General features: G+C 39.7%; 1 protein-coding gene across 2 annotated transcripts; it reads left to right on the forward strand.

Moving 5' to 3' along the window:
• The first annotated feature begins 637 nt into the window (after positions 1-637).
• Positions 638-25140, forward strand: rgs17 (regulator of G protein signaling 17). Of its 2 annotated transcripts, XM_051420229.1 has the most exons (6): positions 638-829; positions 5400-5774; positions 9582-9712; positions 15385-15459; positions 15568-15799; positions 16546-25140. In XM_051420229.1, exons 2-6 carry the CDS (start codon positions 5772-5774, stop codon positions 16732-16734), a joined length of 630 nt encoding a protein of 209 aa, XP_051276189.1. In that variant the 5' UTR covers positions 638-829; positions 5400-5771; the 3' UTR covers positions 16735-25140. The 2 variants fall into 2 exon arrangements, with proteins under 2 accessions (XP_051276189.1, XP_051276179.1); XM_051420219.1 differs by lacking the exons at positions 638-829; positions 5400-5774 and adding an exon at positions 6918-7327.
• The last annotated feature ends 1168 nt before the right edge of the window (positions 25141-26308 follow it).

Raw genomic sequence — 26308 nt, forward strand, 5'->3', positions numbered from 1 at the left:
ATTTCATTGGAATTTCTATTTTGATATTTAAAATATCTAGTTATCTGTTCATTAAAGTCCTCTAAATAACTACCACAGAATAACCACATATACATATAATGCACTATAGGACCATTATACTGTGTAGATGTAATTAAGATATAATATTAAACTATGATATGGTAATAAAGTCACTGAATAGATACACTAGTAATATAGCCTACAGCAATAGCCTATCTACAGTATTAACAAAACAAGAGGAAGAATACAACATATTATATGATTTGATTTTGATTTGATATGAGGAGCGCTCCCACTATAACAAGAATAAATGTAAGATTACCGAAGTGACTATTTCTTGCTTCGATGTATCTGTGTTTATAGTCTATATGTATTTTTTTTATTCTTTACGGATCTATAACTAGAGGACACATTTCCTCTAGTATGAAGCTTTATTACAGACGGGATTCAAAAATCTTATACGGATTTTTTTTGAATGGCTTTGTGTCTTGTAAATGTTTGCTATGGAATAAACTCCACGCAGCGGACTTTGTGTTTCGGAGAGTAGTAGTTGCTGTACAGCAGAGACGTAACGTGACCCCTGTGTATGTGGAGCCTCAGCAGTGCATCTTCTCACCGACTGCAGCCACAGAGCAGCGGTGGTAGCGCGCCTGCGCAGTGCATCCAGGGGCTCGGCGGCGTTCGGTGCTGAAGTGGGGCGGATGGAAGAAAAACAGCGGCGATGGACATTACACCGCGGGATTCCCATTTACGATGTCGTTAAATAAGCATCGGGACATCGCGTTTTCACACCTATCACCCTAGGACACTGACAGCCCAACAGAAAGGGGTAAGATGCTGATAATTCTGCGCTAATGCTCCACACGGGCTGGCTAGCTGACGTTAGCACGGTGCTAGCTGCTGCTCAGCTGCCACCTCCTCCTCTCGCAGCGAGAGATAGCGGATCTCAGGCTGTCGGCTAAAGCTAGCAAGTAGAAAGTGGGTGGTGTTTGATTTGTGAATAATGTCGGTGCGACAGTGGGCACTGTGCAGCCCTCTCTCTCGTTGCGTTATCACTCCGTGGTGTCAGCTGGGAGGGGGATCTCCTCTCCCCGGCTGCTCGGACCTGCAGCGGCTGGGCTCAGATGGTTCGGACAGCTGCAGGAGAAACCATGCAAAACACCCAGCCCAGCAGCTAGCCAGCCAGCCAGCCAGCCAGCCAGCCAGAGCTAGTGTGCACAGAGGGAGAAAGCAGGGTCCGATGAGCCTGTCTACTTCTTATCTGAAGATATGCACAGGCCTTCAGGCAGATGCAACAGAGCCAGTGCTGCGACAGAAACACTCCACTGCATCCATGAACTATCTCTTCACCTTCCTCAGTTTAAAGTTCATTTTCTCCCCCCCCACCCCCCCACTGCTTGGACTTATTTGAGCCGTTTTTCCTTCTCCTGCCATGCACTGCGAAGGAGATCATGTAGTGCACAGCTGAGGGAGCACCCACACTGCAGTTTCCCATGGGTGTGTTGAGTCAGAGGAGCCCAGGTTATGTTGCCACTACATCCTGGCAGACTTCCTGATTCATCTCATTCAGGTTTTACTCCTCATTCAGAGAGGTTTCACAGATTACCGCCTGATTTATCAGCGTATTTCAGATTGATGTGATTCAGTTGTTGGATGGAGATATTTTACTTGAAGATGTAGATTTAAAACATTAAAGTGGTTCAGTGCCACTGTCTGCAACACTTAAATGATCCCTAAAGACATCATTGATGATCCTCTAGTTAACATGTCTAGAGGGCCTGTTACTGTGGTAGATAGGTGCAATGTGATGCATCTACATTTGTTCCAGTCATCAATAAAATAATTTAGTGATTTAAACTTCCTTTCGATTCCGTCCAGGTGAATGAAAATGAATCAGCCAATTATTGTCTCGATTAGTTGAAATGTCACGTAGTAGTGAAAAATGTCCGAGGTGACATCTTCAAATGTCAAAAGATTTTCAGTTTATAGTGATTAATAAGCAGATAAAAGCAGCACATATTCACAGTTAAGAAGCTGTAACTAGGTGGGGGGATGGCAGCTCTGCTTGAAAAGTTATGCAAGTGATCAATCAGAAATCTAAATCTTTTTCTGTCAATTGACAAATCCATTAATCGACTAATGATTTCAGTTCTCGCTCAGACCTAACTCAGACAGGCATTGTAAGGATGCTTGTCGACACTAAATATTTTTCAGGAAGTGTGTCACTAAAGTTACTCTGTGGCCATCTTCCTCCTGAGAACAGGCGGTTGAAACCCTCACAAGTACAACACAAAAGCCTTATCTTCGGACACATGCAAAAACATTCTTCATAGACTTTTAATATACAAGGGACACTGTTGTGTTCGAACCAGTTTAAACTGGTGTGCGCAGATATTGAAGCTTCTCTCACCGAGGGATGGGTTTTACAGTAGAATAGTATTGAGACAGCATGCTGGGACGGTTGGTCGCTACAGTACATGTCAACTCTTAGTTTTGATTTGTGCTGCAATTTCCCTCGCTTGTTCCCGACTAAAGACACAAATACATCAAATTCAAGGTATCACAGAAACATTATACGCTACAAACACCCTATTAATAAGAATGTTACGTTTAATGTGTTTTTACGTTATGTAATTTTAAATATTACTGTATTGTTTAATAAGAATTTAGAGGTTATCTGTACCCTCTTCAGTTCTTCTTCGTGTTTTGCTTGCTTATTTTAGTCACCAAGTTGCAACAGACTAGTGATAGTTCATAACATAAAGAGTCTCCAGTGTTGAGGTCAACATGTGAACACTTCTAAGCTGCTGTTTATGAGTAAGCAAGTTGTTAGAACAGTAATTCCTATATGAAAACATGCAGCATGAGAGCAGCCGAGGAGGCTCTGTAGCCTTTAGGGTCTCGGTTTCCTTCAGGGACAAAATCCAGCAAATGGCTTCTGACTGTGAGTAAGTGTGGAGCCGTGGTTGTGTTTAAACTAAATGTGATGATCAGTCACTTACTGCATTTGGTAGCTTGCTGATTTGGCGTAACCATCTTATTTTGACCACATCCTGTAGCTTATCGCAGATATAGCAGTGTCAGCGTATGTTCGGCAACAACAGGAAACTGCCGGACAGAAATGACAAAGATATGTTCAAAGTGGTTTAGACACAGTATAGGGTTGCAACAAATTATTGTTTTTCAGATTAATCAATTAAAATGATACAATTACACTTTTCCAGAGCATGTGGGGACATCTCAAAGGATCAGTGTGTAGGATTTAGTGACATCTAGCAGTGAAGTTGCAGATTGCAAACAATACCGCTCAGCTTCCAAGCGTGTAGGAGTAACTATGGTGGCTGTGAAACTCGCCAAAATTCAGAAATGCCCTATCTACCACCAGTGTTTGGTTTGTCCATGTGGGGCTACTGAAACATTCTGAGGTTATGAAAACACAAAAAATCAAATTTTCATGTGATTAAACTCTAATGAAAACACACCAAAATATTCTCCTAAATGTTACACTGGACCTTTAAAATAACATAACTTTAACATATTTTCAGTTATTTAAAACAGAAAAGCACAATATCCTCATGTTCTGATACAATTAGCCAATGACCAGAATTGTTTAAGACTAATTTCTTTGCCAATCTACTTGATTAATCAACTAATCGTTTCAACTTTTAAACGCTGTGGCCATTACATAGTTTGTCCACCAGAGACAGGGCTCCAGAGTGCGACCAATTTGGTTGCACATGCGACCAAAATTTTTAAGAGTGCGACTAATAATTTTTCTAGGTCGCACTGGTGCACCTGACGCTGCCCGGATGAAAACATAAATTTATTTCGCTTTTATAAGCGCATCATCTCTCTGTGTTCTCCTGTGACCGAACTCACACACTCATGGTAGGATCATATTGTGTTCTAAACCAATAAGAGACAGAGCTCGGGCGGGTCTTTGCCTCTGATTGGCTGTGGTCCTGTTCACCGCGCTAAGTTGCGTGTGTTTAAAAATTGCCGAGACCCGGTCCTTCGGCGACAGCATCAGACTCGGAACCAGAGGAGGAGACAACCGAGTCTGGTATGGAGCCCGGCTCCGAGACCCAAATTAAAATGGCCAAAATATATGCCTTCAGACAGGACTGGCTGAAACAATTTCCCTGGCTGAGGTACAACAAAGGACGTAACGCAATGCACTGCGTGTACTGTCTGGAGTGCGGTCAGAATATGGCCGGAAATAGTGCATTCGTGAGCGGGTCAACAACGTTTCATATCGAAATTTTATTTGGAAATGTTTTATTTTGCTTAGTGTTTTAGTTTGAAATGTTCAATTTCAGCTCAGTGAAGCACTTTAAACACTTTATTTTCTTTTTATATATATTTGTGCTTCAAATAAAGACAAGCATTTCTCTGCACCTTATTCTTGTTTAAAAATCATTCACATTATATGAAAGTTATGGAGAGCGATAAAAAGGTGACCTTGTGGCGTTAAAGGCGACACAATGAAAAATTTGGGTGCACCTAAATTTTGTGCTGGTGCACCTAAAAAAAAAAGTTAGGCGCACCAGTGCAACCAATGCAAAAAGTTAGTCTGGAGCCCTGAGAGAGCAAGTTTATTTTTCAACTCCCTTTCCCGTCCCGGTCAGTATATGTAGAGGATTATGGCGGGTTCAGACTACACTATATCAGTTTGATAACATGAGCTAACAGACATCTGGGATGCCTCATGATGCCCTGACAAAAAGACTAAAGTGTCAGAATTGTTGTTCCGTTGACGATAAAATCCAAGAAGTGTTGTGTGACGTTAACCAATAGGAGCGCCGGACTGTAAACATGGCGCGGTGAAAGAGGAATGATGTTGTTGGTGCTGCTGAGTGGAACTGTGAAACGTTCTTTTTTTTAAGCCTTTCCAAACACTAAACTGCATGTATCATACACTTTGGACGCCATTGTTCGCTTCCATAGCACCTCCTTCCTGGTGACATCACGCAGGTCGTGAAAGATGGCGAGCTATGTTTGGATCTCGGAAAGAATTTGTGACTTTCTATAATCGCCTAATCTGACGCAGAGACCATCCTAACAGATACAAAATATCGTATCGTCTGAACCCGACAAAAGTCACAATTCTGACAAATTGAAGGGGATTGTTATCAAAAATGAATATGTGCAGATATATTGTTATTGGTTAAAGTCTCAGACTCAGTACTGTTCACTCTATAGATCATGTGAGTGTAGTGATACAGTATGTAATGTATTGAGAGGGGTTCTGCTCTCACTGGGGCATTTGTCAGTGTGCGTTATGGAAGCAGCAGATATATTTCCTCACCATTGTCTCTAAAGATAAATAATTGCGCCTTTGGTGGATAAAATTATCCGATTTTTACTGTAAAGCTCAAAGTTTTTGCTTTGTTTTTCAGATGCTGTACTTTTACCGCTCCCTGTACTCTCAAGCCCATAAATGACCCTTTCATCGAGAACCAAGGAAGCCTAGGAGGCAACGGCGAGTGAATCAAGAGAAATAAGGAAAAAAGGACAGGAAGTAGTTACATTTCACCTCAGCTCTCGTGTCCCTTTCTGTGCCTGTCGGTCAGTGATGGTGAGACCAGTAACTTCTCTTCCTAGTGGTGAAAAGAACGTTCTCGCCTTGCCCCACATCTCCAGAAAGCTGAACCGACGCCCAGACAGTCCACCAGTCAGTCACTCAGTCAACCAGCCTGCTATCGTCCAGCAACCTATTACCTCACACCATGACTGCTCTGTCTGACCTGTTTTTAGGAACTCACTAATTCATGGTAAGTTTAACTGCCATCCAGTGTGATGTGTGATGGTCTAATGTTATTAGCAGTACCCGAAGGAGACGTTGTATCTCCAAGTTTACCTCTTTTGAAATAGAGGCAAGTTTTGGTCGGTGAGGTGTAAAATGTCTCATAACATAAAAAAACCATGCGGCCCTAACCATCAGAGTAAAAAAATTATGTTATTGGTAATATAACATAATGGCAGTTTGTGATTGAGGTTTTAAAGTTTTAAGGTTTCTGCAGAACAAATAACATTCCTTTAGCATGGTTATTCCTGTCCAGAGTTTTCAAACTCCAGATAAAGCTTAACTTATCAGATCCTGTATGATAATAGTTGGACCCCGAAATCGCCATTGCAACAAAGGGCGACTATTTGACCTCGGAAAAATGATCTTAACTCAAGGTCCAATAACTAACTGTTACGATGTCAACCGCACCTTGCAGTGTTCCTCAGTGGTCATTGCTTCGATGTCATGGAAATGTTTATCTTTACGAGTACTTTATAACATCTCCATGACAACTAAACAAACCCAATCCGCTGAGGAAAGCCACAAAATGATTTTTTTTGGTGGACCTTGAGTTAAGATATTTTTGTGAAAGTATTATGATTATTTGATTACTTTTTAATGTCAGTCACATGTTAAGCCCAGCAGAACTGATATATGTATATGTGCACTGATTTTGCACCGATATGACAATGCAACGGTACTCAGAAGGCTGCTTTCCTAAACAAACAACTTTATTAAAGAATATTTAGGTTGAATATTCTTTAACATGTTTAATAATTTAACATGTACATTGTCAACCAATTCTAGTTGACGTTGCTGAGAGCTGCTTCTTCTCTTTTACTCTGTGCTGCTTGCCACAGTATTATAAATCACACTGCACTCTGCTGGATGAACTTTGCAGTGACAACTAAATATTACCACATTTCTCTGCATTATTTACCATAAAAAAATTTTTTTTATATCGGCGCATATCGGATAAGATATGCGGAGAGAACAGATTTTGGATGATATGACTTCCTATATTTTGGTTGTTCAAATGTTTGCCTCCTCAATCAATTATAGATAATAAATAAAATGTGTAAAAAGTGAGGGGGGGATCATCTGGATACTTAAGAAAAAACCAATGCATGTTAGACCGATCTTGTAGCTCTCTTTTTCGTCATCGCTTTTTTCCCCCCTCTCATCTCAGTGTATTTGTATTTCCACTCAATATTTGCATGTCCTGTCAATGCGGCCTCCTTCTCCAGGTTTAGAACAAAGCCGTAGCCTCGCTGTCTTTTGCATCCAGCAGCCTGTTTTTCCACGGACGCTGCCTGGTCGCTGAATAACTGATGGCCACTCCACTAGCCAGGCGACAACATTTGCATATCAGGCAGGTCGTCACAGCCTTACCTGCCGTGTATCGTCATTGTAGTAGATTTGTTTTCAGAGTACAGGGAACGAAAGAGAGGAAAAGAAGGCTCCTCTGTTGGTACACAGTTATTTTTATTTGGATTGAAGGGTTTAATGAGGAGTTTAATTTGAACCATGACTCTCGAGGTAAGAGTTCTGTTTATTTTATTGTACTTTTTATTTCCAGATGACAAGACTGCAATTAATTAGTGCATTTTTCACACTATGCCCATTGTTGAAATTAAGCTTAAAAGCCCCAAATTGTGAAGTGGAGTCTGTGTTCATTATTATGTCCTCTATCTGGTAACAAAAGAAGAATTACTTCTGACATGGCATCCTCTGCTTAGCTGATCTTCGCAGTGTTACCTGGTGTAGACTTTGGCTGTTGGACTATCTGTGAGAGAGCTGTTTAAGCTGACCGTACAATGGGATAAGGGTTTTTCCCGGCTCATAAGAAGCTCGCCAAGTGTTATTATCTTCCACTTGGAGGGAGATGAAAAAGCCTGCCTTAGACTATACTGTATGTTATTATCTCCGGCATTAGAATGAGTTCTTAGAGAGTAGTATTTCTATTTAGAGTAGCCTAAAGGGTTTGAAAACCGCTGTCAGAGCTGTTGTGTGATGTCAAGGTGCCTCTTCACACTTCTTCTACCTGCAAGGCCGGAACATTCACCTTCAAAGCTTCTAAAGGCCAGGGAAAACCCTAGGTGATGACGGGATTGTGCACAGAGACTTTAAGGATAAGGAAGGTTACATAGATGTTAGGTCCACACTTTTGTTACTGGAGGCCAATTAAGTTAAGATCATGCCTACGTACAGCTGCAGCGGCAGAGGGGTAGCTCATCAAAGTCTTGCTAAATTTTTCGAAAGGAAAGTTGTGGCAAACAGTGCAGGTTTGTTGAATTCAAGTAGCAGCTGATGATGAAGAACAATACTGACCCTCTTTTCTGAGCCTTCCACTCAGTAACAGTATTGAATCTTTTGTTCATTAACCACTTCCACTGCACAAAATGCCTAAAATGACATACTCAAAGTCAGTCTGTTGGAATCAGTAACATTTATTCAGTAGAAAATCCTGATTTGTTGATTAATCGCGAAGTCAGTTATTTTCCTAATCATGATTAATCATTTCAGTCATTTTTCTGAACACTACAGGACTATCTCAAGGTTTAAGGCTGTTAGTCTTTTTTAAACTAGAAAACTTTAAAAAAAAAAAAAAAAAAGAGAAAAGATGTAATTTAAATTGAATTTTTTTTCTATTATTATTACTTTTCATTGACTTAACAATTTATGGAATAATCGAGAAAGTAACTGCCATATTAGTTGATAATGAACACAATTGCGGCCCTAGTGAGATACGTGGATTATTCTTAGTAACCGAGACCTTGTTTCTGGAAAGACACGTTGCCTTTGAGTTTTTCAAATCTCACCTATTGAGTTGCAGAAATAAAATTCTATTCACCACCATCCACCTCATTTTTGAGTGAAGTGACCCTTTAACATTCCTGTTACTGTTCTTAAAAGGTTTTTCACAATTTCAACTAATATTTATTTTCATTAGGCAATCAAATAAACCATAGATTATGTTTTAATGAAACCAAAAGGCAGTCAACTACTTAAGTAAACCTCTGCATTTGAGAGGGTTTAAATTAATATATGACAGATCGTGCCATCATCAGTCTGTTTACACACATACCACATACTGCGCATATTTGCTTCATTAAAGAGCTAATTTCAGAAACAGAAACATCAAAGCTTGAGTAGAAACCGCAACCAATAACTGTGTATCTCCAGTGCTATGAAGCGCTGGTCCCATTTAAAACAAATCAAAGTCCATTAGACAACAGCAACACATTCAGTGTGTCCACTGGGTCACTATATAAAGGAGGCACCGCAATATTAGTTTTATGGTGTATCCCTGTTAACATCCTTATCTCCTGCCTGTTCAAAGGATGCTGCACATTCTGAGGCAACAACAGGCCAGACAGGAGATGGATATAGAAACATCTGGATGTTGATATGAGTGTGCATGAATTTGTGTATTTATTGCACTTGTGTGTCTTGTTCCTGCAATGTGTAGACCCCGTTTCTCTCCCTCTGTCTGCACCCATTGAAATGTATGTGTAGTGTCTGTCAAAGCCAAGTGAAAGACTTGGCTTAATGCCAGAAATCCTCGTACCGTACAAGGAAGGGAATCCTCTTTGTCCTGCTTGAGTGCTCTCTCTCTCACTTCATCTCTCTCTCTCTCTCTCACACACACACACACACACACACACACACACACACACACACAATTTATTTTATCCACATTTGACCACATTTGAACCTGAGCTCTCTGTTACATTATTGTTTATTTGAATTGTGAAAAGTGTGTTTTTTTCTGTGTGTATCCATTGTGAAGCCCCGGAGTGTGAGTGGAGTGGAGATGAGAAAAAGGCAGGCGGCACACATCGAGGCCCCACCCCAGGCCCCTGGACAGCCCCGACCCAACACCTGCTGCCTCTGCTGGTGCGGCTGCTGCAAGTGTCTGTGGTAAGAAAATACTACTATACTGTACTGTACTACACTGTACTGTACTGTACTACAGTATACTATACTGTACTGTACTATATTATTCTATACTGTACTGCACTTTACTACAGTATACATCTGTACTGTACTATATTATTCTATACTGTACTGCACTTTACTACAGTATACTATACTGTACTGTACTATATTATTCTATACTGTACTGCACTGTACTGTAATGTACTGTACTACACTGTACTGTACTGTACTACAGTATACTATACTATACTGTACTGTACTATACTGTACTATACTATACATTACTGTTCTACAGTATACTATACTTTACTGTACTATTCTCTACTGTACTATACTCTACTGTACTGCACTCGACTATATTATACTGTACTGTACTACAGTATACTATACTGTACTATATTATTCTATACTGCACTGCACTACACTGTACTGTACTATACTATATTGTAATGCACTGTAGTACACTAGAGTATAGTATACTCTAGTATACTATACTATACTGTACTGCACTGTACTACACTAAAGTATATTATATTGTACTATACTATACTATACTGTACTGCACTGTACTACAGTGTACTGTACTGCACTGTACTACACTATAGTATACTGTACTATTCTATTCTATACACTGTGTTTACAGGAAGACTGTAACTCAAGATACAATACTGTCTTTAAAGCAGCAATAATTAATGTTGTATAATTAATAATGTATCTAATGACAATGGGAAAATAATGTGAAAATGCTTGAATAATGATGAACCTACAGAGAATTACCACCTGAATCTTCAGCTCCCCTCTGCTTTACAGAGCTTTGTAGTTTGTTTCAGCAAATGTTTTAGCTGTTCGGCTGCAACTTCACTGTTTTGGTTAATTCTCAGCACTTTCATAGTGAGCCCTTAGCAACTGAAGAGTTGGTGGAGACCATAAACAGATCTAAAATCGAGTTGGAGATGAGAAGAGAGAAGCAGTTGATAACTACAGTACAGCCACTTCAAAGAGCTTTGAGCAAGGGCTGGCAGGCTGTACCAGCTATGTGGCATCACGTCATCTGGTGACTTTCAGAATGTATTTTTTCGCAGCCAGTAACTTGTTTTGATTGGAGACTAATTGACAACATTACTTGTGATACATTGACTTGTCTGAAGCGGCTTAGAAGCATCAAGTATAAATTTAACCATCCGACCAATACAGTGTCTGACCATATTTGATCATGCAAAATAGAGATATTCCAAGTGTAGAGCACATTTTAAACATTACATTATTAGACTGTTGACAACTAACAGTGTTAGTTGTATTTGGAAACAAAATATACCCACAGTGCCTGAAACAACAAACAGTTGGTCCTGCTCTTAATCTTGTTGCCTAATCTGTGATGTTACACTGAGCTGAGTTCCCTAGAAATTCAACTGAAAAAATGCAGACTTTATTCTGACACTGGATCCAGTGCAGAGCCTGGGAGTCAGTAAACCAGTCTACAAATCAACCCATACTTAACAGTGTTCAGAGTTGAACAATTATGAAGTCTACTCAGTTTTATATATATAGTGTATAGTATAATGAGCTTTCTCTATTTTTAGACACTCGATTTGGATACATAAAAAGTCCCAAAATGATGGGGGACTTCCCTAAACAAAACACAACACTGTGGTTGATCATGTAATTTGTAATAAATTCCAACAACGTGCAAACAATGACAACTGTTTTTATAGTTGCTGCATTTGCAGCTCCTCCGCAGCGTGATTTTATTTTTTCACAGTTGGTATTTTTGTGTACTGGTTGGGGTTCTCCTTTACTGTATATCAGCAGTTCTGTAATACACAAGCCCTGTGACGTTCATGACGATGTGCCTTCGGGCCAGTGAATGGAAATTATGCAAAAACTCATTGCACCTTATCAAATGCAAAAGTACATTTGATACGGTGCAATGTATTTGCTCACTTTTTTGCAAGAGGAACATTCAGCAGGGCAGACACACAGGCTTCAACCCAGTGTCTTTAGTTCGAGGATGGCTTGTCTCCTTGTTACCCAAAAGGCACCTGTTCCAGAGGAGGATATACATCAGGCGGCCAAGGCTTTGAAGCCATTATGAGTATTTGAAAATCACAAAGGTTGGTAATGCAACTGCTATGGAAAAATTAGTGCAGGGCAGCTATTTCTCCCTTTTTTAAGTCATATTACTAAACAGTGTGTGAATAGTTGGACAGGTAGGGACAGTTTTCATTGTTTTAGTTTGTTTTAGCTCAACATTTCGGGATATAAACTTATTTTAAAAGTTAGATGAGAAGATTGACACCACTCCTATATATGTGCCTTAACTATTATGTTGGAGCCATTAGCATATTATCTTAGCTTAGCATTGACTGGAAACAGCTAGTTAAATTTAAAAAAATGTGCTTATCGCTACCTCTAAATGGTATTAACATGTTATATCTTGTTTGTTTAATCTGTACACAAACAGAAAGGTAAAAACAGGTTTTGGGTGTACAGGGAACCACCAGAGATTCTGGGAAAGTGACTTCCTGGAGTCTCTGGTGGTTCCCAGGTGGCCAAATAATAGTTATACAATGTATTTATTAATTTAAATTAATGAGAGATAACGTGTTAACTTTGGAGGCACTGTATGTATATTTGTTAAACTTTGGACCGTTACCAGTCTTTTTGCAAACTGTTTACTGGCTTTAGCTTCATGTTTATCAAATTGTACCAATCTTCTACCTTTCTACAAGAAAACAAAGTGTTTCCCAAAATATCAAACTATTCCTTTAAATGTGTCTGAGGTATTTACACCCTTATTGGACGAACACTGTAGGACTAGCTGCTCTATTTGTACAGTCTCCATCTCATAGGACAGTACAGCAGGACAATGATATACAGTTAAATAAAACAGTGAGGTTTTTTTATGGCACAAATTTAGATTTAATGACTGGTCATGCATGTATGTTTCACTTGGTTAAGACAGCACAGGTCAAGTGTCTGGTGATGTTAAAGGATGGTACACAAAAGACATGATTAATGATAAATATGATTACTTTATTTAGGCTTTGATACATGTTGTCCCCTAAAATTCAGGGGAGTTTGTATAAAAAAAGTGCTAGCCAATTAATGGATTTTGATAATCTATTAATCACTGAATAATTCTTTAAGCAAAATGCCAAATATTCAGTGGTTCCAGCTTCTCAAAATGTGAATATTTGGTGTTTTCTTACTCCTTTATGATTGTAAACTGAAAATCTTAAGGTTTTTTCACAAAAGCAATAAAGTCTGTGTAAGTGTGTCAACTTGGGCTTTTGGAATCTGTGATTGGCATTTTAACCAAACAATTTGTTAATTAATTGATAATGAAAATAATCATTAGTTGCAGCTTTAATTCCTACCTTGTTCATCTGATGTACGTGTAGACAAATCTCAAATTAAGGAGTGCATTGCCAGTACAACAACAAAAATGTATCCATGTCCTAACTCTTACAGATTGCACCGTAGGTCAGAAACAGACTTGCCCCTGAGCAAGGCACCAAACCCAGTAACTTCTTGGTGGCTCTTACAGCTGCCTCACTGTGGCTGCACTCTCGCCCGGGAGAGAGGAGTGAATGAAACATTGTTTTCAGGCAGTGAATGGTGAATGTGTTGCTTCTTTCACACCACTTCATCTGAAGTGGTGGCAGCTTGTGGACTGGGCCTGTAGTGAGTGCTCTATGACTCTGCTGTGTGTTTTTCAATCAAATGCTGGTGTCAGTTCTCCTGAATGAGCCTGGAAAATTGTCCTCAGTACCCTAAATGTTTATTTATTTTAGTGCCCAGGCTGGGAGGAGTAATTTGCAGGTTTGTGTTGAGTTACATGTTAATCACTGAATGCTCTCTGTGTCACCTTTTTTTTACTATCATGCCAAGACTGAGGGTGAGTGTGTATGAAAGTGTTAATGGGTCACGGCATACTGTTACAGTTTATTTTTTATCCATCCTCTCTTTCTCCTTTCACTGTTTTTTTCTACTTTCTAACCCCCCCTCCCCTCCATATCCTCTAACCCCGCCTCACCCGCCATCACACAAGGCCCTTATCTAGTCGGGGTGCCTTCTATTTCCATCCACACATCACATGCAAAACAGCTGTGAAGAACAGCCTGTATATTTAGCTGTATTGTGAGGGCGCCGGGGGGCTGTGGCTAGCTTAGCCCATTACTGCCGCACAATGGGGACTTTGACAAGAGACAGCAAGAGGAAGGAAAGATCCTCCATGGTGAGACAAAAATAGACAGCTCAGTGTGTGTTGCATTGTGGACTCAGCAAGTGTGACTGAGCTACGATAGACAGAGAGGCTACCGTGTGTGTTTTGAGTGTTTTAAAAGGGTTTAACTGAAGCTTTATTGTTTTGTCGACTTTGAATATATGGCAATGTTTACTGTAGATTATTTTGCTTCCCAGTGCGATTAATAGCTGAAAGAGTTAACCATATCTTCTGTTATTTATTTTATCATTTAATCAATTATTCATTTGCATATGGTGGTTTCAAAGGTCACGCAATTTAGTATTACACTTTCATAAAGTCAGGGGACTTTCAAGTGACCGATTTAGAAAAGAAAAGGTTAAAATTCAACCTGCAGAGACCAAGATACTTTAAAACATTTTTTATGGATCCTACATTTCTTGTAATGCCACACAATAGCATGATGTCACTTGAGTCATTCTCTCAGACTTTGCAAAACTCAGGGGACTTACAACAACGGGGAGCCCAAAGAGTGCGTTCAATATCCATGATCAGTGGCCGCAAGGCTTTAAAAGTTTAAGAATTTCACATGAAATGGTAGAATTTATAATAATAATATGCAGTGAAATTATGGTAAAAGGGAAAAAATTCCAGTATCTATTAGTATGCTAATTCTACATTGTGCAGCGGTACTTTGCAAATTTAGCGTAATGTACATGAAAAACTAATCTACTGCTGAACAGCTCCGCATGAAGTAAATGGAGCCTGCATCACAGCTCTCTTTTAATGCTTTCCAGTGGCATTTTGCATGTTGCCCTGTGGTATTTTGAATGGTACTAACGGAGGGTGAAGTTAGAAACTGTTTTGGTGGGAAGGTTTAGACAGTCTATAAAGTGTTTATTAACCAAAGCGCCTGTCACTGGCGCATTGCTGTCAGTGTAGATATAATTAATTGAAACTCCTGGCTGCCATTAATTTACTCGTTTGGCTCCGTGGTTCACCTGCTCACGATGCTGTGACTTATAAAGTGATTCCAGGGCCTTAACAGAGGGCATTAGAGTATTTTGACAGCTGGTGAATCCATGGAACTAGAGACAAACTCCATTAGCCCTCATACTGATCTTTTTGATCAGACATCCCTAGTGAAAGGGAGGAATTAAGTTGTTTCTTCTTTTTACTGATCACAATCAATGTATTGTTGCAGCCTCACCAGCTTTGCTCAGTCTTAGCCTTTCTTGCCATCAGGTGTATAAAAACTACAGATTATGAACTTCTTTTTAAAATACAAAAATGTGAACTTATTGGTTATCTTATCGGTATCAGCCATTAGAAGCAGGTAATGATTGGTTATTGTATCCATCTACAAGTGAACTCAAACGTATCTAAACTGCCAGAAACATGTCCAATTTTCTGTCGAGGCAAACATAATCAATTCTTGTCTCCAATCCAGGAATGAAGACAGGATGGAGAGGAGTGAACGACAGACCTGCACCAAGATGGACAGTATTGAAGCGGCAGAAGAACAGTAAGTTGAGCCATCGTCCCTCCAGTCCTGCATGTTTGTGTCGGTATGAGCGTGTGTGTGTTTGTGCGCCTCCGTCTGTCTCACACGAATGCACGTCTTCATTTTTAGACACCCCAGTCTAGAGGAGTTGCTGTCATGGTCACGGAGCTTTGAGATGATGCTGCGCTCGTTGGAGGGCCGGGAGGTCTTCCAGGAGTTCCTGCGCTCGGAGTACAGCGAGGACAACCTGCTTTTCTGGTTGGCCTGCGAAGAGCTGAAAAAGGAGACGAATCCCTCAGTGGTGGAAGAGAAAGCCAGGATCATTTACGAAGACTACGTGTCCATATTATCACCCAAAGAGGTATTAGCTGTATTTGTATTAATTCAGCAGTAGTGAGCCACCACAGATATAGAGTAAATAGAATTGATGGTGAAATCAAAAATAATTTAACCTCTTAAGTCATTTTAAGAGAAGGCCAGTCTTCAGCCATCCTGGATGCGTGGCTCTAAGGATGGCGGTGTTGGTCAGTCATTCGGTTTGTCCGCCATTTTGTTCCAGACTGAAATATCTCGGCCACTATTGGAGGGATTGCTGTGAAATTTGGTACAGACATTCATAGTCCTCAGGTTACGAGTCCTTATGGCTTCTAGTTCCAGCATGAGGTTGACTGCGGTTGTTTTTAGGGAAATATCTGAGACATCGATGTTCCCATCAGGATGAATTCACTTTGCTGATCACCTGACTTTCCATATGGCGCCATCATGACTTCAATACTTTAATACTTTATTACCAAATATCTGCAAAACACCTTCCCATCAGCCTTAGCTGTATTTGTGTTTTGTCCTAATAAGCAAATGTTAGCATGCTAACACACTATGCTAAACATTATACCTGAGCGTGTTAGCATGCTGATGTTGAAGTGCAGCCTAACAAAGTTACTAGCATGGGTGTAGACTGTTAGTGAAAATGATCTGCCATGTTGTTGCCAGCTTAATCAAATTGTTAATGCAAGTCTTCCTGTAAAGTCTGTGTACTGCCTTAATAAAGGCCCTGGTACTCAACAAACCACTGAGGTTTATACATTGAATTTGTTCTCCTTACCCAAGGTGAGTTTGGACTCGCGGGTCAGAGAAGGAATAAACCAGACCCTAGCGGAGCCCAGCAACCTGATGTACGAGGAGGCCCAGTTCCAGATCTACACCCTGATGCACCGTGACTCCTTCCCCCGTTTCCTCAACTCCTCCGTTTACAGAGACCTCCTGGCCAACAGGAGGCGCACCTGCCTCGACACCTAGACCCCTCCACCCTTCCTCATCGCCATCGTACGCCAACGAGACTACTACTTAAACTTCAAATACTACTATGGTGCCAGAAGTCGGGTTTGGAAAATCTCTCCCTCTTTTTTGATTGAAAAGACTGAATGACATCCGAGATAGCTGGTTGTTTTTTTTATTTATATTTTTTAAGCAATTTATATCCAGTTCTCCACTGGAGCCAGGTCGGCCTTTGCTGGTTGGTTATTGGTCAATTTAAGACCATTAATGCTGGCCAGTGATTGTTTCGCTAGTGATTTGTGCTGTTTGTTACGGTTGACTGGCCAACCAACGTGTCAGCTGTCGGTTGAAGTGGCCAACCTGATGGCCAGCTGTTGGTAAACTGTGGACAAGGACTCCTCAGGCGGTGGGGACAGAAACAGAGAGAGAGAGACAAAAAAAAGGACAAGCCAACTGTTCCTGTACTGTAATATTTAGACCTCATGCTTTCTACCCTCACTTTAATATTCTCTAACTTTACTCATTCTCTTTAATATGTTTTGTTTTGTTTTTCTAATTCTGTCCTTTTCCTCAGATGTGTTTAATTTTGTTTTTAATTTCTCGTTTGTCCAAACATGACACCTAGTTGTTGTTGGTGGGAGTTAGGGCGCGTCTGCCCATTTAACCAGTAGAAGCACTGGCTCTGCATGTAACTCTCTCTCTCTACAGTAGCTTGACCATGTAAGCCGTGGACTGCAACCGTTTTTTGAATATTGAGATGTATTAAGTCTCTCTGTCTGGCTGTCTAAGTTCAGTGAAGGGAAAAAGTACACTTCTGCCAATTTAAAGCATACTGCAGTTTTTTTATTGAGGAGATTTGATTGCTTCTGCAGCAAAGGCAGCAGCAGCACCTACCCATCCATCCACCTGTCCATCCATCTGTCCGTCCGTCCAAGCACTTTCCTTCTTTAGGATTCTTTAACTGGGAGAAGTAAGGGCTAGAATTGTGGTTGGGCAGCTACATGTATTATTATTACTCGTGAACTTTAAACAAAAAAAATCTCTCCACTGAGAAAATCACAATGCCTTTACATGTAAGAAAAGGCAGCACAAGCGCTGCTTGAGTTTTTCTGGAAAGCAACCACAGTTTGTCCAACGATCCCTACCTCCCATCTTTTTCCCACTCCCTCCCTCCTCCCTATTCCCTTCAACTCAAACCATCACAGCCTGACAAGCACAGGTGCCCACTGTGGGGGGGGGGGGCCGCTGAAGAAAATCAAAACACACCCACATTGACTCCAAATAGTCATCTACATACATTGAGCAGAAAAAGAGGGTTTTAGTGTTGAAGAATGAATTGAGCATTATGGAAAGCTGGTTCTGCTTGGAGCAGACGCAGCAGGCACTGATCTAATTCAAAGGGTTATTGAGCCCTGGCCTTTGTCTGTAAGGCTTTAGCTTTAGATGCTGTAGGTAATGCGACAGTCCCCGGAGTTGGACGTTCAATATCACGCTGCAGATTTGTGACCCGGGTGCCAAACATGATGTCAAAGATGCTGTGAAGAGATATTAGATGTGACTTGTCACCAGGATGTAAAGTCTTGGTCATTCCAGTGCAGGTCTGTTTCTCCAGCAGATGAAGCTGGGAGAGTGTATAGTAGTCCTTCAGTTAGCTACTGCCCATTCAAGACACTTGTTTTTTTTTTACCAGAGCTAGAGAAGAGGGTTGGTATAACAATGCTAACATGCTACCGTACTGGGCTCGCTAGGTTTCAGCATGCTGTAGGCAAGCAGTTAGCGTGCTTGTGCTAGCCATGCTAACCCTCCATCTCACTGCCAGCCCTCACTCACACACACACACACACACACACACACACACACTGTTTTGTTTTTCTAATCTGACTTTGACAGCATGCGATGATAATGGCTATGTGTGTGTGTATGGTACAGTTACACACTTAACAGAACATTTTGGGAGAAAAAAAAAAAAACTTTAAAGAGGGGTCTTGCCAAATGTCCCACTTACATTTTTAGTCTATAAAAAGGACATTTAGTTTTTTGATGATGTGAACTTTTGAACATGAGCTTTGTTCCTGGCCTGTGGATGTGCAGTAGAAAGTGCATGAGTGCAGTATATGCTTTTGTTTCCTTTTGTTTTTTTTTTTAATGAACTGGGCCTCCAAGTATATTGATTATGTCACATGATAGATACCAGACCTCTTGGTTTGGTGGTTAGTGCAGTCTTAAAGTGTCAATGAAACAGTGCCACACCTCACTGATAAATGTAGGCATCCACGTTGCTATCTCCTTTAACTACCTGAAGTTCACGTGCCAAGTTTGGTCTAGATTAAATTTAGGGAGTAGACATGCAGGATGTCTGGCAGACTATCAAAGTGCAATTGGATGTAGTTAGTGATTATAGATTGGAGTCTACTTGATGCTGTGTCCCACTATGTTAGATTGGTTTTAAATTGTCAGAAGGTAATCTTTTGAATTATTAACCGATATACACCTTTTAAGATACTCAAAATGTTTTAATGCCACCAAATTCAAGAATCTGGCTGCCTCTTGTTAGCCTTGTTGAGTTCCTCTTGTTACTAGAGGAACATAACAAGGAAACAGATCATTCTGTTTCTCTAATAGAATCTAAATGGTAAAGCCCATGCAATCATGGGACTTACTTAACTTGCAGTGCCAAAATACCAACTGGATGAAACTTCCAGTTCAAAACCAAGATATCAAATTAACATGAAAGCTTTCAGTTGTGAAATATAGGTTATGAATCAGTAAAATTGACACTGTTAAGTAAAGAAAGTTTAAACCAGTAATCAGTTTTGCAATTATTGAAAATTTCCGCACGTACACATTTAACCTTTGGCAATACACATGCCGACAACATTAATACCGATAAGGACTTGACTGATATTGCTTAGCTGCTTTAATAAAGAGCTGTGTGAGCATGCATGCGCTCAGTTGATCAGAAGCAGAGGAATACAGAGTAATTAACCAATTCCGATACAATAAGGATCAATTTTCACACTTACTCCTTGGAGCTGTTTTCATTTCCGGGATACATAAGCATTTTAGATGTTGTATTTGGACAACTCTGTAACTTTATGACTCAGTAGAAAAATGCCTTCTCTCTCTCGCAGACAAATCCCTCTTCTGCACAGTAAAGCTATGTTTCCTCGTCGCTGAGTCTACACAGTAATTAACACGAGAATGTTTCACCAAGAACCAGATAATGAAATCATGGTGCAATTAAACCAAGTTTACATTTATAAATTGTGACATGTGTTTTACCTTATTAAATGCTCGTAACAGTGGGGAGCCAGCTGTCCCCGGTGTGAGCAGAGAAGCCAGCAGGTTTAAGGCTGGTACGAGACTCTGCCCTGTGCTAACTCACTGTTAGCACTTTACAGGGTTTACAGGGAGGACAGACACAGCAGAAACCCAGGTAACAGTGTTTTACAGGGAGGACAGAGTCTGCTTACGTCCTTTCCTCTTAATTTATTATGACTTTTACACAGTGGGGAAAAGTACACGGTTGTTTATTTTTAATAACTGCATTTCAAATGTGGATTTTACAAGCAATGATGATGATGTGAAGTGATGTAGTGTCATCGCTGAGTTTAGATTTTTGTCTTTAAATTTCCATGGGTACCAAGTGAGTGGGTTTTTGAAACGTGGCTGTGGTTTTATTGACTGAAAACAAGGTTGAGAGCTGAAGTGACCTGATAGGGTGGAGGAGGTTTGCGAAGCTTTGGCCTTACTGACACGTTTTATTTTTTTCCTTTGTATAAAAAAAAACAACAAAACGTCTCTGTAGGCTTTTCACTACCTCTCATGTTGGTTAATTTATTTCACATCTAGTTGTCAATGTACAAGTTGTTTTTAGATCTACTTGAAGCCTAACACTGTAAACAAAAATGTGCACAGAAAAATGACTATGTATATGACCAGAGGGGTTAAAGAGAGCTTGGCCTAGTCGACATTATTTTTTTGTTTGTATGTATGTTTGTTTTTAATTGTGTTGAGCTGAACTAGATTTTGCATCTCTGTAAAGAATTCAGGAATCCACTGTCTAAGGGCTAATCCCATTTTTGCCTATGCAAATCTGTTACTGTGGGTGAGTTGGGAAAGGGCGAACTACCGCACCTTTCACCTGTTTTAGATGGACCATGGTTTACATTGCCCTTTGCTGATATTCTTCAATCTTATTCAGCAAAAATGTACGCTTATTTTTGTTTCTATATAAATATTATATATATATACATATATATATAAAACAAGTAATATACAGAGAAAATAGTATATGCCTTCGTGATGATAAAAAAAGAAACCTTGCTGAAAACAAATAAATGTGTTGTTGTCTGACATATGTGGCTGTGTGCTGGAGTCTTGGTAAGATGATAAAGACGACTGGAAATTCAACTGACGGTTAAGCGACTGACTGTAAAGTTGACTGACTGAAGAAAACTCTCATTACTCAGGCTACAACAGTAGTAGCTGACCCAGTGCAGTATTGCCTAACTGAGGGGGGGGGGAATATTGTTTTAAGGAGAAACCACATCATGAGTGTCTGTGACAAATATTCAGCTCCAGCCTGTAAGGTATTCGGGGCACGTAGAACTTGTCCGTGTCATTTTTCATTGTAACATTTGGTCATTTTTAAAGCAAGACTATGTAACTTTTGCTAAACAGAGGCCATTGTTACCACAGGTGACAGTTAAAGGACCAGTGTGTAAGATTTAGTGGCATCTAGCGGTGTGGTTGCACATTACAACTGCCTCGCCTGCCAAGCACAAACGAGAAACCACGATGGCTGAAGAAAAGTGCAAAACAACGCCCTTTCATATCTAGAGATTACGCAGCAAGATCTGTGTGACGTTTGCTTGCATTAGCTAACAGTAGCCACCACAAGCTAGCGGTCACACCAGGCCAAGTAAGGCTGCAACACCAAAAACTTTTGAGTATTTTGAATTGAGCAAAGGTGCGTTTTACCGCTCATGAATTTTCATTTGTAAGAGTCGGACTGTATTATTTCTTCATTCAAAAGTTACATAGTCTCACTTTGAAGGGATGAGTTGGAGCAAACCTGGAAACAAGCTAAGTTATTAGTGGTATCTGCCTTTGAGATGTGCACTGTCCATACGTAAATCACATTTTATAACCAGTAATTCATTGATGAAATAAAAAAAATATCCACTTCCCATGAAGTAATTAACATTTTATCGTCATTATCTTTTTGTTGTTTGTCAGTGGACACTGCACAGCTGTTGCGAATTTGTAATTAAATGAGTGCAGCACTATGTCATCAGCAAACAACAGCAACTTATTTTTCTATTCTTCAACTACTTGTTCTTTTTGTAGCCACATCCAGTCAGACTATCACTGTGTTAATACAGTAGCGTTGATGCAGAACACATCAGCAGAAGTGGGTTTTCTGTTTTTCTAATCTAAGATGTAAGAAAAAGTCAGTAATAAGTTACTAAAAAGACCATTCACTCAGCTCGTATGAGCCACTTTTAGCTTTGAGTTGAGGTTTGATTTAGGTCCAATAATTTATTTTTTAACACTTTATTTGTACAGAAAATTTAGCTCCTGAACCGAAATGCAAATGAGAATAGGAGAGTTGATGTTGTATAGGTATTTCCCACAATTCCTCACAATGCATCATGGCTAAAGAAAGACAGGTTTTTCCACTGATGCTGGTTTGAAACCTGCTTTGTGTGTTTCCCTCAGTTGGATTTGGTGCCTCTTTATGCTTCACAACAGACCTCAAAATCTCTTTCTGTCTCTCTTTCTCTGTCTATCTCACTTCCTCTCTCTGTGAATCACACATACACTGTTATTAGCAGTTAGAGCAGAGACGGTCCTGTTTTACAGCAAAAATTACACTGATGTGTGTTCCTCCTACATGAATACTGTCACCCTCATATTGTCTCTTTTGTACCAATTCCAGAGGTGTTTGTGCTACTTGAGGAAAGAGATTATGTTTGTGCGGGTACTGGTTGAAGTTGGTTTTCAACAGTTTTAGGCAATCACTTTTCTCTTTATTGATTTAGATGCCTAAGCCTCTTGGTTTTTGTCATGCCTTTGTAGATAGATCACAGTCGTCGAGAGATGATCCGCAGGTGAAAATATAAAGAATTTTACTGTCACTTTAGGCGATAAAAAAAAGTGACATTTTTTCTATCCAGCATGCTTTTTGCTAAATAAATGAAATAATTCAGTTATTTGCTATAAACGATACTGTATGAGTATGTATTCAAGTACTGCAGTATGCAGACAATTAAAAATATCAGAAACTCTTTTGAGAGGTTCATATTTTTCTTCTAGTATGTTTCACTAATATTGACGGTTATGGGTTCTTAATTCTTGTTTTGAGTGTCTTATGAATTGCCAGAATGACTAAATGACCCTCTTTGTATTAACAAATCTATGGTTGGTTATTTCCACATGCATGACTTGCAGAGCAAAACTTTTACCAGGACAGTGCTAGTGCAGCGGGCTTTTTAATAGAGTTTGGTCTGTCAACTTTTCACTGTTTTTCACTGGTTGCTTGACAACTTTTGATGATGACTAAGATCCTGACTGTTTTATTAACATCGAGTCAACTGGGCTTTGTGGAGTAAAATTTATTTATCTTGCAGAGCCTTATCTTGCCACACAAAAATAATGTGACCTCTAGTTTTCAGATTTAAATTGCTGAGATGAGAAAAAAAAAACAGCAGCCGTTAAGAGTGAGCTCATGAGTTCAATAGATTGTGCAACTTCCTCGAACATCTCAGAGCACTGTGTCCCTAATCTTCGGGGTCGTGCTGCCCAAGGATCTGATTGCTTTTCATCATGACTTTGAATTTTATCAAAGGAAACTGATCATCAATCCTTAATCGGCAGTCGCTGTCTAAAGCACCCTGAGATGCAGGAATCTCTTAAGTGTAGCATTGAAAAGATTTTTATTAGTCCAACCTTGGCGAAACCACATCCTCTGCGGTAGAATAGCACAGGAGGGACTCATCTCATCCAGCCTTGTCTAATAAAGATGTAAATCTCTACTTCAAGACAGAGCTGGTACAAAATTTACAGCACTAAGCATTGGAGAATTTGTACATTGTGAGAAACACTTAATTATGTTGGTATTGGCCATTCTCTGCATGATAGTACGATACATATGTGACTGTAGTTTTCACCAACGACAGGAGAATCGAGATCAGAAATATTTACAACCAAGTCTAGTTTAGAAAATGTGGAAGACTCAACTTGACTCAACTAATTAACAGTAGCAAAATGTAAAATTCTAAAATGTGACGGGGGAGGGGAGTCTTTAAAGAAACAGTTCAACATTTTGGGAAATTACCCTCCATGATACTAACTTTCTTCTTCTTCTTCTTCTTCTTCTTCTGAGATGAGAAGACCCCTCTCGTGCTCTGACTATGAAGCTACAGCTAGCAGCCGCTTAGCTTAGCTTAGCTAGGACTAGATACCTAAGACTAAAAGGGTGAAACTGTTACTGACTCTTCTAAAGCTCAATAATTGTATATTGTTTGTTTAATGCGTAAAAAAGTGTGAAAAACAAATAATTGCTTTATAAGGGTTAACGTGTCAGACAGCAAGCTAAGCTAACCGGCTGTTGCCTCCAGCTTCATATATTCTCGTCTAGCGTGTTAGCTCGAGTAAATGTATTTCCCGAATGTCAAAATGTTTCTTTAATAAAAATAGTTGAGCTTGTAACATTTATAAAAAAAAAAGTAAAAACAAGGTTCAATTTGCCTGAATCAGTGGTCAATGCAACTGTCCCAGTAAGTACAACAATGCTTCTTTGGTGGATAGTATGTGCCAAAATTATAATCGACCTTTTGTTTCAATGTAAAGGGGTCAAAAGAAGTGTTGGAATATAAAATCACTTGTTCTGTTCCTTATGAAAACACATTTCGTTATTTGTCTTTTCACATTGCTGTTGTGGGTTTGTGTCATCTCTTTGAACCATCCACATATAATCTACTTCATTGCCATGTAACCAACAGACCTGAAGACTTTGTAAACAGGCACTGAACATTTTAAAGTGTGGCTGATGTGGATTACAAGCAACCATATCAGATTCAACGGAAATTGTACCTGTGTCACAAAAAAAAAGGTTTTGTACTGTTTTAATTTATTTTAACAGGTTTATTTGAGTCATTGTTTTTTGTTTTATCTCAAAAGACACAAAAATTGTTGTTCATCAGCCTTTAACTTCATATGAGTTCACGTCAACAGCGTGTTCAGTTTGTGGTATGTTTTAATCTACGGTTCAGTCTCTGTCTTTGTTTACACGATGACATCTTGCATTAAGAGAAAACTCCAATCTATGGTAACTGCCCTTGAATATCTGTAATTTAAATAGTGCTGCTAGAGAAAGAAATCTAAATGTAACAACTTACAATAAATACTTAATAGATTTTTGCCACGTGTGACTGTGTCTTTCTTTGACTGGAGGTGTAGGAGAGCGGATACAACCTGTAGGTTCCTTACGCAGTTTTGTTAACAATGTACTGCGAGAGTGCATTTCTATTACACTGTACGAATAAAAACAGTTTCCACATTTCCTCAGCACTTTTATCAGCTAGCAGCGTGGCTCCAGAGAGGGCAATGTCAGTCTGTCCTTCTGTCGGTCCCCCACGTTCGGTCCAGACTGAAGTATCTCCCCAACTATCGGATGGATTACATAGGAAAGTCCAAATTACTTTTTTTTTTATCCTCTGACTTTTCCTGTAGCGCCACCATGAGGTTGACATTTGAAATTATAAAACATTTTTAATTTATTTAATTTATTCATTCAAGTTTCCGTCAGGGTGAATTAAAGCAACCATAACTTTTCATGTTCAGGTCAAAAAAACCTGAAAATTCCCATCATCCTCAGCTGTTCGGTGTTTAATTAGCAAATGTTAGCATGCTAACATGTTAAACTAAGATGGTAAACATAGCATTGTTATTGTGAGCATGTTAGCACGCTAATGTTAGCATTTAGCTCTTACACTGCCATACAACCTCACAGACCTGCTAGCATGGCTGTCGAGCTTTCAGCAAACATTTGAGAAATTTTGTTGATGATAATGAGAATTAATACATTTCTGGGGAGAAATGCTTAAATTATTATTCTATTATATTATTCACCATCAGCAGGTAGTCTACGGCTATTCCTGACTATGCCAGTGACCAACGCGAGCAGAGAATGGTCCTTCTCCAAACTGGACTTGGTGAAAAATAGACTGCGATCTAGCATGCAGCAAGACCGAGTCAGTCATCTCACACTGATGTCTATTGAGCATGACATCCTTCGTGATTTGGATTTAAAGGACATAATTAGGGCCTTTTCTTCAAAGACCAGACGAAAGCACTTCTAAAAAGGTAAGAAAGTGCTGTATTTATAGGTTGTGCAGGTTTTAAATTGTTGTGGTTATGCATTGTTTTAAGAGAAATGCACATTTATACTGCAAACCTTCAATAACTGTTGCTCAGTTTCATCTTTTTGGTACCTGGCATTAGGCCATGTTGCTATCCATGGTGCTGAATGGAGTGTGTTTGTGTGTCTGTGCAGGTGCATGTGATTGGTTCCCAGGGCCCGCTGAGG

The sequence above is a fragment of the Dicentrarchus labrax genome, unplaced genomic scaffold (genome assembly GCF_905237075.1).
Source record: "Dicentrarchus labrax unplaced genomic scaffold, dlabrax2021, whole genome shotgun sequence".
Classification (NCBI taxonomy): domain Eukaryota; kingdom Metazoa; phylum Chordata; class Actinopteri; family Moronidae; genus Dicentrarchus; species Dicentrarchus labrax.